This window comes from Miscanthus floridulus, chromosome 4 (assembly GCF_019320115.1).
Source record: "Miscanthus floridulus cultivar M001 chromosome 4, ASM1932011v1, whole genome shotgun sequence".
Taxonomy (NCBI): Eukaryota; Viridiplantae; Streptophyta; class Magnoliopsida; order Poales; family Poaceae; genus Miscanthus; species Miscanthus floridulus.
In genome coordinates this window covers 69714564-69732459 of record NC_089583.1, presented here as the reverse complement: position 1 = coordinate 69732459, position 17896 = coordinate 69714564, and the positions used below count along the sequence as shown (strand labels likewise).

At 45.0% G+C, this 17896-nt stretch overlaps 2 protein-coding genes and 1 pseudogene across 2 annotated transcripts; 1 reads left to right on the top strand and 2 right to left on the bottom strand.

Moving 5' to 3' along the window:
- Positions 1 to 3705: 3705 nt before the first annotated feature.
- Positions 3706 to 5179, top strand: LOC136549781 (uncharacterized). The gene is made up of 2 exons (XM_066541188.1): positions 3706 to 4030; positions 4738 to 5179. Exons 1-2 carry the CDS (start codon positions 3891 to 3893, stop codon positions 4886 to 4888), a joined length of 291 nt encoding a protein of 96 aa, XP_066397285.1. The 5' UTR covers positions 3706 to 3890; the 3' UTR covers positions 4889 to 5179.
- A 178-nt stretch (positions 5180 to 5357) lies between these two features.
- On the bottom strand, positions 5358 to 8795 carry LOC136549780 (hypersensitive-induced response protein-like protein 2). Its single transcript, XM_066541187.1, has 6 exons — positions 8647 to 8795; positions 6957 to 7152; positions 6693 to 6813; positions 6351 to 6442; positions 6106 to 6202; positions 5358 to 5974 (listed from the first exon to the last, which is right to left on the bottom strand). The coding sequence occupies exons 2-6, from the start codon at positions 7143 to 7145 to the stop codon at positions 5619 to 5621; spliced, it is 855 nt and encodes a 284-aa protein (XP_066397284.1). The 5' UTR covers positions 7146 to 7152; positions 8647 to 8795; the 3' UTR covers positions 5358 to 5618.
- A 2377-nt stretch (positions 8796 to 11172) lies between these two features.
- LOC136549779 (serine/threonine-protein kinase PBL34-like) lies at positions 11173 to 16702 on the bottom strand (annotated as a pseudogene).
- Between the last annotated feature and the right edge of the window lie 1194 nt (positions 16703 to 17896).

Below are 17896 nucleotides of genomic sequence, written 5' to 3'. Positions count from 1 at the left end.
GATACTTTTGTTTCATAGTCATGTTTCACATGTTTCATGATCTTGTTGCATTACAATAACTAGCTAGGTTCCACTAAAGTGAGTTGCACATGTTGCACTTGGGTGTTGCACACTCTTTAATTCACAAAAACAACACTCATGAAATATACAGTACGTTGCAATGTTTCGATAACATGTTTCATGTGATATATGCTCATGAATGGATGAATGATGCTCATGTTCATGAAATGCAAGTGCAATTAGGCAAGACTAACACCAGGGGTGTTACAGCTTTCCTTCGACTGGCCCCCTTGCACTGTCTCCTTGGCCTGCTGCGCCGCCGTCGGGATCGTTGCCGTCACCACCGCCGAAATCGTCGCCGCCACCATAGCCTAGGGTTCTTGCTCGGGGAGAGAGACAGGGAAAGTGAGAGTGAGAGAGAGGTGGAGACGGTGGCGTTCACCGTGCCATTTAGATGAAGACGGGCGACAAACGGATACGGTCGACCGTATGCCACGGATGCCTGCAAGCGGGCCCAAGCGTTCGTCGGGCGTATACGATGGCATATTTCAAAGTATCACAAAATTATAATGGCACGCTTGCGATTAGACGAATTGTAATGGTATATTTCCAATCTTCAAGAATTGTAATGGCACCTTTCCAAAAAAAACCCTAGTTTATTTGGCTTTGTTCATCTCTGGGTTCCACACCAGGGACCAGGGTAATGAGTCTAATGACACGCTAAACAAGTTGGGAGCGTTCCTAAAAAAAGAGCGCGACTACCATCCGATCTAAATCTAGATCTTAAAGATATATATAAAAAGAGATTTAAATATTTATGTGAATAGATAATCTAAATTTGATTGTATGCGAATTCAAAGTAGGATATAAATCAGCAAAATCCAATGGATACGGATTATCGAGTGTTTTAAATAGGATAGCGCTAGTTCCACTCCCTAGACTAAAAAAACATAAGAATTCATGATAAAAGACAGCTTGTTAGTTGAGAAATCTTATTTTGTAATGTGGTTGTTTTATGTGCTGTAAATTTCGAGTTGAGAATTTGTTGCTAGTAACTTATCATTTGTGAGTGTACCCTGGTAAATGTTAATTGTTAGTGTGGTAGCCACAAAATGAATTGCAATGCAAGATTATTTGTGTATTAGTTGCTATTGTCTTTTTACTAAATTATTTCTTGACAAGTATATAATTCTCTACTTATGCACATATGTAGTATCTGACAAAAAACAGAGTGACATTATCCACTCTGATTTGATCCATTTTCATCCCCGACGACTCATTAAGTTGACCAAATTGTACCCTATTCTATGCAAGTATGAGGACATGCACGTGCATAAAAAAATTAATATAAGAGGAGTAACAATTAGAGATACCAACACACAAGCAATACGCACACAGAAAATCTATATCTGTACCAAACATTAAAAAGCAAAAAAAAAATCTACCTTCTCATCTCTGAGAGATTGTGTTGACTGTTGACAGAGATTTTAGACATAGCATTAACTTGTTTACTATAATACAATACAATTGATAGATACTACATATAATTGGCTGTATTTCTCTGCTAAAATTCAATATATAAAATGGCTGCTTGGGTGTCTTATGTGTTGCTTTTGCTGCGTCTTTAGCGTTTTGAAATGTTGGACAGAATCAAAAGGATTTTATTCTTTTTTCTAGCCATGTGCTTAATGGAACTCTCGGAGTATGATACGTCCAAATATCTTAGATGTATGATTGGTTTTAATTATATAACTAATTTTGTGTAGCTGGACATCTCGAATCTATTTTCTTAATCATTGGATTGTGCTTGTTAAAGAAAAATTATCGGCTGGACCCTTCTATAACATCCGTTCTATAATGTTTTGAAGAGCTATCAGTATATAGCATGCAGAACAAATGTAACAACAGAAAGTGTAAAGAATGTGAGGGGTAAAAGTCAACAGCTTGCATGAACAACTTCAAAACTAGAATTCATGCATGTAGGTGAGACTCTTATGCTTTTCTGCCTACTTTTCTCTAGTTTGTTTTAGAGAGGAATTTTCGTCTTAAAAAGGTCCATTTTACCTCAACCATAACGTGATGATAGTCAACCTTTTTTTATCTCATGATAGTCAACCTTTAACCTTTTATTTCTGTATAATACCTGACAACCTCATCTGTTTTTTTGTTTCAGAGGCAACCTTTATTTGCTGATTTCATCTAGCCTGACCGGCCATGGGCTTCGAGCCCAACCCGATGACGCCTAGGCCCTCCATGCAAAGGAGACTTTTGTAAAGTTGAGTGAGGAATTTTTCGTTCTATTTTTTTTTTTACTGTGGGCCTAAATTCTGGCCCAAAATTAACCAGGCCTCGTTTAGATTGCAAATTTTTGCAATCCGGACACTGTAGCACGTTTCGTTTGTATTTGACAAACTTTGTCCGATCATAGACTAACTAGGCTCAAAAGATTCGTCTCGTGATTTACAACCAAACTGTGCAATTAGTTATTTTTTTACCTACATTTAATGCTTCATGCATGCGTCCAAAAATTGATGTGATGGAGAGAGTGAAAAAACTTGAAATTTGGAGGTGATCTAAACATGGCCCCAGCCTAATAATATATCAAAAATGCTAGGGTCAGGACGTCCGATCGGTCAAACACTTCGTTGCCATGGGCCGTGACGGTATGAAGGGTCCAACTATCCTGGATGCCTCCTTAAATTGGTTGTTTGATAAAAAAAAGTGCCTCCTCCGATTAGACATATGTTGCAAGCAGTTTTTATTTTGATGTTGCACATGTTTCACACATATGTTGTAAGAGTATGTACGAAATGTTTCAGTTGTTTTATTCTTATGTTACAATAAGGGTTTTTACGTTGCAAGTGTTTTACTTGGATGTTGCAAGTGTATGTTCTAAATGTTTCATCTACTATAGACTATGTTACATTCAAGTGTTTCATATTGTAAGTATTTCGTGTTTTAGAGGTATATTCAGAGAGTCATGGGGCACAGCCCGGATGCCAGAGGAAGGGGCGCAGTGAGCAGGGGGCGGCATATGGGGCGCACGACACACCTGGAGTCCTACGGACGGGCCTGCTCGTCCTCATCCAGGCTCCCGGGTCTCGCTCGTGCTGAGGGAGGAGGGGGTCAGGGGAAGGAGTGACGGACGCAGCAGGGGTGCGCGTGCAGGGCGAAGCGGATGGGAGCCAGGAACGCGTGCGGGGCGGAGCGAGGCAGACGAGGGACGGACATGCGCTTGCAGCGGCGGTACGTCACAGCGGCAGGCGCGTGCGGGTGAGCTGAGGCAGCAGCATGCGCGGGGCGTCTATACGCGCTTATCTGCTCCGTACGTCCGTACACTAGTAATTTCCATAATATATTGGCCCCGTTCGGCTTACCCCATATTCGACTTATTCGTCTTGTTTTTCAGCCGGAACAGTGTTTTTCTCTCATAATAATTCAGGAACAGTGTTTTCAGTCAATTCAGCCAAGATTCAGTAAGCCGAACGGGACTATTGAACATATGTCGTGCCAAAAAAATCAGGTCACTCTCTAAGAAAACTATGTTATCCCTCTTCCAAGCATTAATAAATAAAAGAAAAAAAAATGAAGAAGAAACGAAAAATTATGTTATCATGAATCACGTAATCATGCACGGTTTCAGCGGTTTTATCCACGGATCACCTCATGTCATGTATTCTGTCCGGACAAACAATCAACATCTCGTCGCGTCAGAATCAGATGGCATTTTCCCCCCTCTTTCCCTCGTCGACGAATCGAATTTGGATCCGTGGCGTAACCAATCCCAATAAAAATCGCCGCCTCCAATTCTTCAGCCTCGATCGAGGCTTCTGCAGCCCACTTGTCCACTCCAATTCAAGAGCCGGGGCGGCCGGGCGGGCGGATCGGCCATGGCGCCGCCACGGCAAGGGGAGGAGCAGGATGTCGGGGGCGATTCGGCGGCGGCGCTGCGGGCCCCGGCACACGTGATGGCGCGGGTGTTCTCGCAGCTCGACTGCGTCGACCTCCTCAGCTGCTCCCTCGTCTGCAAGTGAGTTGCCCCCTACCTCGCCTCTCGTTTTCCACCCGCGCGCGCGCGGTAGTCGACGGAATGCCCCCGTGCCGTAGCCTTTTGTCTTGGGTGTCTCAGTGCTGCTGGAACGGTTCATCCTGTAGTAACCTGATTGATCAACTGACCAAACCCATTTACTAATCTTCCTGTTCAACCGACGTCAATGGCTACAGCCTCTTCGATGCTACTGGAGTTGGTATCTTGATTCTGTGGCAACCACCACGAATCAATAATCAGAGCTGGATCATATCATAGTAGATTATATACCTTTCTTTCTTGTGCATGCTAAGTTTTATGCCACACTCCTCTTCTTCTGAATTGGACATGCGTTCACACTCCAATTATGCTTATCCTTCTAGAGACTTGTTGTGAGTTGTTGGGGCCTGAACTGAACCTTTTTTTTCATGTTCAATTCGATTAGCATGACTGTCTTGATTAGCTCTTCTGTTTTTTCACAATTTACTGGCTGCGGTGTATGTTGGTCTAGTAATGGTTCGCTTGGCAAGAGCCAGACCATGGAATGTGTTTTGTTGTTGCCAGAATTAGAAACAGAGTCTCACTCTACAAATACTGCACCAAATCCTGACCTGTTCTATCCCCTTCTCCTGCAAATTAACTAGGGAAATAAATGTTCAGTAGCCTACACTTGTGTTCTCAAACCTGCTCATCATTTTGTCGATCACCAGGCAATGGTACCGCGATTCTGCGGAGCTAAGAGAGGAGTGGAGGATGGAGTACCTGGATGCATGGAACCAGTTCGGATTGTCGGTGACGCTTGAGCCGCAGCCGCTATGCGCTACTTGCGCGATCAGAAGCCTGCGTAGCCTGTGCCCTTGACCTTGGCTTGGCACAATGCTGCTCTCTGCATCCCCGCACCTGTCATTTTGATCAGGCAGGTTGTTGGTGCGCTCATGAGCTGCTTGTATCGAGCTCATCGCTATGTAATTGCATTTTGTAGCTACATGGTGCATACATGTGGGTGTGCTAGTGCAAATGTACATGTGTTGTTGGGTGATGGGTTGTATACCTGACTTTATATAAGAAACCTTGTATTAGAACTGACTGACTAAAAGCTTGGACAATATCAGTGCAGAGTGCTTTGCTGTAATACGATTTTTCTTCGTCTAAGAGTGCTAGACAACAGATCCAACTACACTGTGTTAACCTGAAAAAGATTTGGTAGAATAGCCTAATTGAGCATCAGAATGTGCCAATACCCCCCATTGCAGTCCTTCAAAATGGAGCTAGCCAAAACACACACGTTGTGATCCTGAAAATTTTGCACTACGGCGAAACACATAGCAAATTCTGAAAAGTTCCACTTTCAATACTATAAACTGAGTCTGACCCAAAGGATTATCCACGCAGAACATATAACATAGCAGATCACCAAATAGCTGACAGGTTTGGATACCCAGGCTCACTCACAAGTCACGACTAAGCTTTTGCAAACCATGCAAGTCTAGCTATATTATAATTAGCAGTTTTATAGCACCATAGAACCGATGCCCTCACCCCTCAGTACTGCTTTGCGAATCAGAATCAATCCTTTTTCTCCGGGTCCTCTTCACTGCAGTTTAGCCTGCAGGAGGCCATCTCTTATCTGCGCCGCGACATCCTTGACAGCTCCAGGACCATGAGGGATGAACACTGAAGAGGACTTGGAGGAGGCCCCAATCTCCTTCATGGTGTCGAAGTACTGGGTGACCAGGACCATGTCCATGATGTCCTTGGCAGTGGTGCCTGGAACGTTCTCTGAGAAGGCGAGCACACTGTCCCTCAGCCCGTCCACAATGGCCTGGCGCTGCCTTGCAATACCCACACCAGCCAGGTACTTGGATTCTGCCTCTCCTTCGGCTTTCTTGATCTGGAGTATCTTCTCAGCCTCAGCTTTCTCACTGGCTGCCACCCTCATTCTAGCAGCTGTGCCATACAACCAAAACGGTAGCATGTAAAATTCATCGATATACCTAGTAGATGCTTGTGGCTCAGCAAATGCTGAATTGCCAATTTAATCTGATGCAATACTTATATGAAAGGTATAAAGTACTTGCCTGCATTGATCTCGTTCATTGCTCTCTTGACACGGTCATCAGGCTCAATATCAACAATCAGCGTTTGCACTATCTCATAGCCGTACATAGACATTGCCTACACCACAAACAACCCAGGTCAGACAAAAGATTATATACATGCTCTAAAGCAAAGTCAACACAACAATTAAACAAACCAAAATGCATGCTCTAAAGTAAATTCAACAGAACAATTAATTAATCAAAAAGCAATGCTTGACACAAACCTTTTCAAGCTCCTCTTCGACTGCTTTCGCGATGTCATTCTTCTGCTCAAATGCATCGTCCAAGTCCAGCTTTGGAACAGTAGCTCTGATGACTGGAATAGACAATGAATAGCCATGAGAACTGGTTCTTTCAATCTGTGCAGTATAGAAACATAATTTTCTCCCCTAAGGTACAATTATGTCTCTAGATTAGCAAGCATAAAAAACAGTCAATTGGCATACAGTATGCAAGGACTTGAGGAGACCAAATACAGAACAACGGAGACACGAGTACAAGATAGGATGCGTACATGTGACATAATAAACACATAAAGTACGATTTCAAACAGAGGGAACACTTACCATCAAATACATACGACTGAATTTGTTCCCTAGTGTTGCTCAGCTTGTAGAAGGCGTCAGATGCCTTATCAGCAAGAGCGCGATATTGGACAGATGCAACAACAGTGACAAAGACATTGTCCTGAACAAATAAAATCCAGGCAACAGAGTTCAGAAAGGTTCTTTGTTATGCTATAGTTTGGCAGAAATATTCTTCAAAAATGGCAATAGCTTCATCAACAAAGCACAAATCAGACATCAAACAGAATGTAATATTGAGAAAACCTTTGTCTTTGTTTCACAGCGGACATCCAGCTGGCGCACACGTAAGGAGAGGTAACCAGCAATCTGCTGCCCTATGCACCAGGGCAGGAAGTGGCAACCAGGCTCCAGGACCTCACTGAACTTGCCGAAGTTTTCTTTGATGGCTACAGTTGACTGATCAACCTGCACTAAACCCAAAGCCTGACCCATGTCTTATCTGCACACAATAAGATGTCTGTCATGTATGCTACCAGCGGTCAAATAATGCATAAAGGACAAGAGTGTAATAAAGGCAAGGCCGTTCATTTGTCATCCGAGCATATCCTAACTCTAAACTTTATGGATAGCTCAGAGCCTCAAGTACTAAAGGGACTATGGTACTTCCTCCGTTCCAAATTATAAGCCGTTTTAGCTTTTCTAGATTCATAACTTTTGCTATGCACCTAGATACATATTATGTCTACGTACATAATAAAAGCTATGAATTTAGAAATGCCAAAACGTCTTATAATTTGAGACGGAGGAAGTACGTATCAACTTGAACTGAAGCTTATGGTACACCAATGCAAGTTTGGACATCATAGAGAAAGTACCAAAAATATGGTCAAAAAGGACATCCCAACCTGAATGGATAGAGATTAGGATCTCATAACACGAGGACAACTAAAAAAACGTGATGCACTTGAACTCTTTGAAACCAAACGAGTAAACACAACATACCATAAACTCACTCTCGAACAGCTTACTGATATCCACTGAAGAACAAAAGTAGCAGGCGAAGAAATATTCAGCAAAGGCAAGTAGGACATACTATATAAAACTAGATCCGACAAGAAGAGAAGATAATTACTCGGTTACTCCACTCATGTTCATCAGTGAGAAATCCAAGTAGGACAAACTATATATAAACTAGATACGTGAGGAAGAGAAGATAATTACTCATGTTCAGTCAGTTGATTTGATCATGGGGGGTAAAAAATGCAGATTGATATGGGCATGTGCAGACAAGGGTAACATACATGTCACGTTAAGCCAACCATGGGAATCACAAGCTGTGAAGTCTCACAGCCCGAGGCACCACCTGAGTCCAAACTGAAGATAAAATATGCAATTTGACTCTCTTTTTTAACCTTACTATGAAAAAAACTATATACACAATTATCATGCTGTGTTCAGATACGGAGCAGTGCTACAACAAAAGAAAAATGAAGAAAAGAAGAGCTCAGCTAGGAGATTCTTCCAATCCACCATGAATAGAAAAGAAATCTGCTTAATTTACAAGACACGCCCGAAATTTCAGACGCATGTCGATCCCATCTGAACCAGCCCCCAAATCTCTAGCTTCCGTGGGAAAGCAAAAGCTTTCTTCTCCCCTCCCGCTCTGACGGTCGCAAAAGTGCAAAACAGCCGCATTGGAGGAAAGAAGACGAGCAGAGTAGCAGCTGGAGCTGGGAAAAAAAGCAAGATTCGAACAAGGAGCACGCCATTACACAATCTAGGGAAAGGAAAGTTTCGTTCCACGTCTAGCACTCTAAGCTAGCAGAGCGCTAAGAACATGGAAAGAAACCCCGGAGCTATGAGCGATATCCATCCCACCCCAAGAACCCCCCACCAATTAAGAACCCTAAAGTGTGCCCCCAAGAACGCGCAGCAAAGGAGCAAATCGCCAATGCACCCATCCGAGATTCACTAGTGAGATCGATTACCGTACCCGACCGATCGATGGATCCTTGCGGAGAACAGGAGCGGAGAAGAACAGAGCAGCACCAGCACAGGGGTAGAGCTGGAGCCGACGCGATTGGGGTTTTGGTTCTCGTCCGCCGCGGGCCGTGGGCGTACGCGTGCATATATATATATGGACGCGGGGCGATTCGTAAAAATTGGGACTCGATCGTGTCCAGATTTGACACGGGATCTATATTTATTAGCCCTCGTTTAGTTTCATTCTAAATTTTCAAAAAGTGCTACAGTACCTATCACATCGAATATTTGCTGCCTGTGCATGGAGCATTAAATATAGACGAAAAAAAAACTAATTACACAGTTTGATGGGAAATTGTGAGACAAACGTTTTGAACCTAATTAGTCCATGATTAAACACTAATTGCCAAATAAAAATGAAAGTGCTACAGTAGCCCCAAATTCTAACTTTCTGAAACTAAACACGCGCTTATAGACATAGATGAGTCTCGTTATTCATCCGAGGGTCGTTATAATTAAAGAGTCAATCTTTTGAACTGTTATTTTTATAATTTTTTTCTATGGACGCGTACCACGCCAGCAAAGCCCGCCCTCGCGAGGCCCTGACAGTCACCGTGTCTGGTGGCAGTGGCAGAGTCCGCGCCTGCTCCGCCACTTGCCCTCTAGTACACGGATGGTTTTTGCGGGTGGCCCAACCAAAGTTTCAATTCATGGATGGATGAAAATCACGGCTCACTGCCATGTGGGTCTCATGTTCAATGCAATTGCTGAGACCTGATCAATAAAAAATACTTAATACAGGGACAAAGCAACGATATGTACTCCTCGAGATTTTCAGCCTCAAGCCCGTACATGGAAACTGACTAATCACCATTTTCATTTTCATCTGAAAAAAGAAAGAAAGAGAAAGGCACGTTAATGCACCAAACTTGGGGACTGTTTGATCCTATATGGATCCTATGGTCTAATGCTTAGGCCCTGTATGGATCATTCCGTCTAAACTTTAGAGCTTTAAAAATTTTAGAGCACTTTAGCTCAGTTTTAAAGTCTAATGCTTTAATGTAAGATGGGCTAAAGTTTAGAGTTAACTTTAGACCACCTGTTTAGAGTTTTAGCTCTAATAAAGTTTAGAAAAGAAGACCCAAACAGGACCTTAATCAGTTAAAGTTAAGGACTAAAACTTTAGACCACTTTAACTTACTTGTATGGTCTAAAATTTTGTGAGATTGGTTAAACTTTAGACAACACTTTAGACCTCTTGTTTGGAGACTCAAGAGATAAAGTGGTAAGCAAGTTTCTGCTTCACCTCTTTTTTTAACACGTTTTTAGTACTCCATCCCTTTCAAATCGTAAGCTGTTATAACTTTTTAATATATGCACAGTAATAAATCTACCCAGTCGGCACTGCAGGAGTCTAAAGGAGGAGTTGTGCAGGAACCAATCAGACCCTATTATACTCTATTTGTCTCTGAATAAATATATTCTTAGAGTTGTCTTAAGTCAAAAAATTTAAACTTTGATAGAATTTCTAGAAAAAAAAACGTTAAGATTTATGGTGTTAAATTAGTATCATTAGATTTTTCATACAATGTATTTTCATAAGCTGCTTATTTTATGTCGTAGATGTTGTTACTCTTTTAAAAAAAGTTTGACTGGCACGAATTCTATAAATTGATTTATTTAGAGGACGGAGATAGTATATAGAAATGAATGGCTTCTTTTTTTTCTCCTTTCATTAAAAATTGTCGGAACAAATTTAGGTAACAATATTTTTTTACTATTATTCTTTCGTGGTGATATATCTCGAAGACCTTTTTTTTCTTCTACAAAGAAATAAACTTATGGTAACCTGAAGAAAACCTAATATTCCGTGGTGATATATTTCGAAGACCCTTTTTCTTCTTTGATTCGAAGAAGTAAATTTGTGGTAACCTCAAGAAAACCAGTTTGGTAAGTATGGCGAGTAACCAGCCACCGGTCCTTGTGTGCTTCCGACGTTACTTCCATCTCATCGCTCGCCACCATCGCCATGTGCACATCTTTCGACGAGTGCACGCTAGCCCAAGAATTTACTCACATGTAGCAATAGCAATGGAGGACGACGACCTGGCAAGAGGAGTACCATTTCCGTCGATTTCTTGGCGACGAAGACGGAGCAGACACTCACAGCAGAGCAACCCCACCCATGTTGCCCTTGCCTGCCTTGCGCAAACATGGCCGAGCCGAGCGTCGCTGAAACCGTTCTGCACTTGGATTTCAACGAGTGCAAGTTTCTGGAATTCCGGATACACGAGAGATGCCGTCGATGAATTGCCCATGAATTCGAGGCTTCAGATTTGTGGCTACGTCAAGATCACACATATGACTCATCAATGGTCGAAACTCGAAAGAATAATGATTCCTCTTTTGTTTTGCTTCGAACGGCAGGGATCGAAGCATTTCTCTTCATCAGACCTAACACGAGCAACTATCTATAGACAAGGTTCACGATGCACCTCAGGCTGCAAGGAAGTTCCACCTAAGCCTGACAAAAAGATATAGCAACGGTCCATCAGCATTAATTCAGTCAAAACCTCAGAGGGAAACATCCATCCACCAAGGAAACTCCGATACCTACACCTCCTTTTTCGCCTATATCCTTTCCTTTGTGCACACGTCAATCTACAACACACATCAATTACGGTCCGACTTCAACGCCCCAATGCAATGCACGGCCCGAACCAGTCACCCCCAACAAACCCAGGTTTCATCCACCGCACCTACTACTCCACGGGGCCGTGCCTTCAACCAGCAGAAAACCTCAGCCATGTGCCTCCTCCAACTCCATTCATTTCACGTTCGGCTTTGGCGAGTAGCGGAACGGGGAGGCGCGGGGGCCATCGGAGAGGCTCCTCACGGGCGGCTGCCCGTTCCGCCCGAACGGGCTCTGCGTCTTGAAGCCGTGGCTGCTCCTCCCGTTCATGCTGTTCGAGTGCGCCATCCGCTCAGCTTGCATCGTCTGGTAGAAGTAGGAGGCGCTCGCCATGTCCTTGAGGTTCTGCAGCGGCTTGAGGACTTCCACCACCTGGCTCATCAAGGGCCGGGCCTTGGGGTCCCGGCTGAGGCAGGCGCGTGCTAGCTGTGCCGCCTTCTGGGCACCTTTCACTGAGAAGTTGCCCTCCAGGCAAGGGTCAATTAGCTTGTAAAAGCGCTGCCTCTCTCCTAGGAGGGGGCGCGCCCATTCGACGAGGTTGTGCTCTCCGTTAGGGCGATTCTTGTCCATTGACCTGCGCCCTGACATCATCTCAAGAAGCACAACCCCGAAGCTGTAGACATCGCTCTTTGATGTCAGATGGCCTGAGAAGTGGGGCAGAAAGACAAAAATGCACATCAAGCAAAGACCAGGTGTGTAAACAGTAGAGTTAAAGGGTGTTTAAATCATAAGAGAACAAGGTAGTCAAATTATTCCCTTCAACATTGTGAAGGCAATGCAAATCTAGGCAAACACTCTATCCAAAAAACAAACAAACTAGGTAAACATAATGATCTTTCTTAGGAAATGTTGATTGCTGGGTCAACTCACTGAGAATATCTACATTCTACATGAACTACCACTGCCCATTTCCACAGTTTAGCTGATAGACCTTTTTAATTTGCCCCTGCCTGTGTTTTTTTAAGTTTTCACTACATATAAAGGTCTTGTAAAACAAAGACACATGTAAAGTTGCAAACATTGTAACAAGTGCTCCGCACGCTCCTGTGTACATTAGCATTGTATGGTTCTGAACAAACCCTTTTGCCCATCTTAGGTAGATATGGTAAACATCATTACCCCAGTACAAACATACCACTAATGGAAACTTAGCATATTATCCGAACAAGTACGCATGTAGCCTAAAGTATTACAATGTCTCCCAACAAGCATAACTTCCAACCTTAAATTTCTCCATAGAAGCATCAAGTGATGGATAACTGATTATCTCAGCATACTTAAACATTGACTTTAATACACAACAAGCAGATACTCGATTTTAGGACAGCTAAGCTGAATCTAGTGAATGGGTTCGTTGCTCACTGGTAGCACTGGCAGTGCCAGACTGCTAACCAGAGTTTGATGGACACTCAGGTGTCGCAGCCAGTGCAGGTCCAGGGAAATATTTCATTGCCTCTTGAGTGTGATGCCATGAGAATGTAATGTGACCTATGGAGACTTGAATCGTACTGTCGACCTCTCTAGGGAAGTGATCTTCCTTACTGACGGTAGATCTAGACTTCTAGGTCTGCCTCTGTGTTTGTGTCGCACAGGGGGAGGGGGGGGAGGGTGTATTTACACACATGAACAGATGCTACAGCTGTACTCCGAAAGAGAGGTGTAAGAAAAAAAAGGTAGGGCCAGATCTGACGACGTGCTTACCAGTCATGACATATTCTGGTGCTGCATATCCATATGTTCCCATTACTCGAGTAGAGACATGAGTTTTATCACCTACAGGTCCAGTCTTTCGCAAGCCCAAAATCGGAGAGCTTTGCATTATACTCCTGTACAAGCAATATAACATATGATGCAACAGTATGTAAATCATGAGGCACACACTGCATAATCCTATTCATTAACTTACCGCATCCAGCAGTATATTAGATGTTTTAAAATCACGATAAATGACCGGTCTTTCTGCTTCTTCATGAAGGAAAGCCAGACCCTTTGCTGCTCCGAGTGCAACCTTCATTCTGATAGCCCATGGGAGAGGAAGAGACCCTACAGTAGAAAGCATGATGGTTTACTTAAGATTCAACATTTCCATGATACTATTTAAAGGCTGTCTAAGCTACACCAAATAAATACAACAGAACGACATGCGCCCTCATATGATACATGATTATTTGCTTAAGAAAAAAAGGTGAATCCTAAAGAGAAGTTAATGCTCTAATCGCTAAGGAATAGGCCAGATACATACTTCTAAAAAGATGGTTATCCAAACTGCCACGAGGCATGAATTCATACACCAGCAACCTTTGGTCATCTTCAACACAATATCCAATCAACCTGACCAAATTGGGATGGTGAAGATTTCCAAGAAAATCAACTTCAGCCTAGAAAAGATCAATTAAAACAGAGTATCAGACACAGTCATCATGAATTGAAACCAAAAATATGTAAACAAGATGATACGTGAACTTGGAAATAGGTAAAACATAGCACATACCACCCATTCTTTATGCCCTTGAAGCCCGTCATGGTTTAGCGTCTTGACAGCAACTGTGAGACCTGTACCAGGTTTCACGGGAGCAGTTCCGTTCTCTTCGATCCACCCTTTAAAAACACATCCAAAACCCCCTTCTCCAAGGAGACTTTCAGGCCTGAAGTTCCGGGTAGCACATTTTAGATCATTGAATGCAAACTTGCGCAGCTGGGAGGCAACTTTTATCTCTTCTCCGACTTTAGATGCGGATGAACTGCTTTCAGCGTTACTAGTAGTTGTAGAACCTGAGACTACCAATGCAACCGGTTGATTCCTGCTACCATTTTCTGTTGACTTCTCTGCTGTTACATGAAATTATAACAGTTTAGTATGCCGAGTTTTCCGACAATATGATCTGAACAAAGAAAAGCAAAATCTCCATCTGCACAGTTTGAGTATGACTTTATGCAAGTTTTATCCTGCTTCCTTGAAAGCATTTGACAACGATCACTGAAGTACATATGAAGTCCACACAGTGTCTTGCTGAAAACCAAACAAAATATAAAAAAAGGATATCACATGAACGTCACACAACCGGACAGCCCATGCTAATAATGACTTACGTAGCGTCCAATAAATGCAGTAGATCATCACGCTAAAGATAGTATCAGTTAATGTACCAACTTACAGGAGGTGCACGAATTCATTATTTTCATTGAAATCCCTTTTGTAAATACAAAAATGAGCACTTCATATTCCTACTAAAGGTATCAAAATGCTAACTGGCATCATTTCATCACATATCTTTCGTATTTTCAGGTTTGTTAGTCATTTAGTTCCAGTTATGAAAAGGCATTTCAACTCGTACTAGAATAAATTAATTGCTAACTGGACTCCATAGAAATATAAACCCTTCTCTGTTTATTTCTATGCTATTTTAGTTTCTTTTTCATGCATACAATTGTCGCGCAATCTATTCCGCAGATGGTGACAAACCTTCTATAGGTGAGTTTGTCTTTGAAGTGATCTTTTTTAGCATTTTTCTTATTCTACTTTGGGAAATATTAACCAACCCAATATGACCTTTTGCTCATTAGCATAACACTTATGTAGGCCCATAATACCTAAGTTAGTAGGCTCCATGGCATAGCATAATACAGCACATCAATTCACAAACTGGGCTTATATGTATATATGAGGTACAGTACCATACTGAGCATAACAAACAGTAAATAGCAACTAAACTGTAGCCACATGTCTTGATAAACAAGCTAATACCCGCAGTCCTCATGAATTTTACTATATTCATTTGACAGAGCCACAACGATTTCAAACATCACAGCTGCTGCTGACAGTACAGCATCAAAATCAGAGTCAGGTGTATGAGTCCAACACAAAAAGGGTAGACCCAGTGCCGGAGGCTCCCACATGAGTGGGGTCTGGGGAAGGGATAAACCGAGACAAGCCTTTCCCCCGCAAAATCCGCGCCTCTGCGGAGAGGCTGCTTCGAACCCATGACATGGTGACTCAGTGAGACAGCTCTCACCACTGCACCAGGCCTGCCCTTCAGTCCAACACACCAACAACTATTTGCAATGGAGAAGGCAATAACATTCTTTCCCGCGGACAGTAACTCCAAGTTCGCTATAAGTCTAGTGCGAACAGTATTGAGCCAAAAACTGACACATGCTAATGCTATTCTAAAAATAGATACTCAGGAAACCACTAATGACTCTGGTCCACTCACACTTGGTCCTCCAGAACCCTAACTATCATAACTGCTGCTCAGCAAGAAAGATGCTTGCTCTACAGGATTTGCCGACAGATTGGTGATCCTTATGTTCTGTATACGCTGAAGGCAATCATTACCAGTTCGTCCACAAATTCAATGCTCAATACAAGGATATAACCGAAAGAGTTGTCGCTCCCAGGTGCAGCCTCACATTATCTCCCTCAAACACCAGCATACTATAACTACCGAGAACTGCACACGTCCTGAGCATTTACAGTCAATCAGCTGCCGAGCTCAACATCAGGTGACAAAGTGCGACGTCCGTCCCATCATTACCCCAGAACGAAATCACGGCTTACACTACGGCGTCGCAATTATGGTCACTTACACTCGCAAATCCCATCTACCACGCGAGCAAAGACAGCGAAGAAAGCACATTGCGAGTGGGTGGGTATCCAGGTGACGGGAGAGAAAGAGACGTTTACCGCCGTGCGTGCTGGCGCTGCTGGTGGAGGTGTCGACCTTGGACCTCGGCGGCGGCGGCGGCGGCGGGCACGCCCCGACGGGCCAGAGGCGGATGCAGCAGCCGGTGGCGACCGCGGCGTCGTCGTCGCCGGCGCCCTTGGGGGCCGCCGCGCGGCGCCTGCTGCTGCCGCGGCGGCTGCGGCGGCACCAGCCCCAGCGCTCCCGCTCCCGCTCCTCCTCCCCTGAGCTCTCCCACCCGTCGAACTGGCCCAGCTCCGGCGGCGCGAGCCCCATGAGACGAGGGACTTCACTTACCTCCTCCGCCTCCTCCTAAGCGGAACCTTGCAATGGACCCCGGCACCACCTCTCCGGGCGGCGAGAGCACCAGATCGGCTCCGGACGACCTCCGCCTCCCGCGCTCACCAGCACCAAGCGGCCCGCCCGCTAGCCGCCGGGGAAGAGAAGAAGAAAAAAACTCACTGGTTCCCGCACCGAGATCCAGCCTCCCCGCCGAATCGGGCCGAATCACGGCAGGCCGCGGGCGCCGGCCGCGCGATCCCGCCGTATCGGGTGCGACGCGGAGCACCTCGCGGAGCCCAGCACAGGACCAGGTGCGCGCGCGAGCCCAGCAGCCCGGGACGCCGCCGCCGCCGAGCAGGAGCGAAGCCGAGCCGAGCCGAGACGAGCGCCTCCCGGGGAAGGACGACTGCCGCCGTGGGACTGACCCTTCTCCGGAGGCGGCGGCTGCGGCGGTGTGGAAGGGAGGGGGGTGAGTGGCGTGGGGAATAATGGATTGTGTCAATAAGCAAAGCAAAGGAAACGAAGGGAAGGCGGAGGAGAGAGAAAGTAGAGATGGATTGGGGAGTGAGGGAGACAGGGCAAGGCAAGCGCAAGGGCCGCAGCGGGCAGCACAAATGTTCCTCGCCTCCTTTTTATTTTTCTTCCTTCTTTCGGAAGCACGTGGCCGACGTGGCAGACCTTTTTCCGCGTGCGGCGGCACTGGCTCCGTGGGCCCGCGCCGGGCTGACGGGCGCAACCGCACAGCGTTGACGCGGTCAGCGCGGCCTCGGGCGCCCGATGATGGCGTTGCCCTCCTCTCCCGCCGTGCTGGCTATGAATAAGAATAGGCAAAATCTACTCACAACTAAAAAGAATAAAGTGTTAATATTTTTTTTAGTGCGACATTTGTTTTGGTTCGTCTGTCTACTTATGCCTGCGATCACACGATATCTCCCGCATGATGCGTCCTTTGGTACAAAGTCTTGACCCTGATTTGCATGCGCTACAAATACGGAAAGTCTTCCCTGATTTGCATGCGCTACAAACACGGAAAGTCTTGACCCTAATTGCCTCAAATAAAGAAAGCGATCACACACGTCTCACGCTCGATCATACCACCCTCGTGCCACAAATATGAAATTCTTGACCCTGATTTGCATGCGCTACAAACACGGAAGACCATCGTCGCTCGTCGCTGCATGATCGAACGCGTCTTCTTGGTAGGACTCAAGCGCGTCACTGGTCGCTGCACAGAGACGATCGTCGCACATCCCATTCCTCAAGCCCCTGCACGATCGAGCCGCCCCTACTTCTTCCTCGTCGTGTAGTGGAGAAGCAACAACAATGGATCATCCATCGTCTGCCTACCAGTGGATACACCTATGGCTACATCATCGATCGCCGTAAGGTCTGCCTCTTCGTGCGATCTCCCTTCCCCGTGCGATCTCCCCTCCACGACCTGCTCCATCATCTGGTCTGTGTGCCCGCGTCGTCATCCTCCTCGTGCGCCACGTACACTGCCGCCTCCACGATGTCGCGTCGTCGTCCTCGCCGTTCGCCCGCATCATGCACCTGGAAACACCGCCGCCTCCACGACGTCCGTGCCGTAGTCCTCGTCGTTCGCC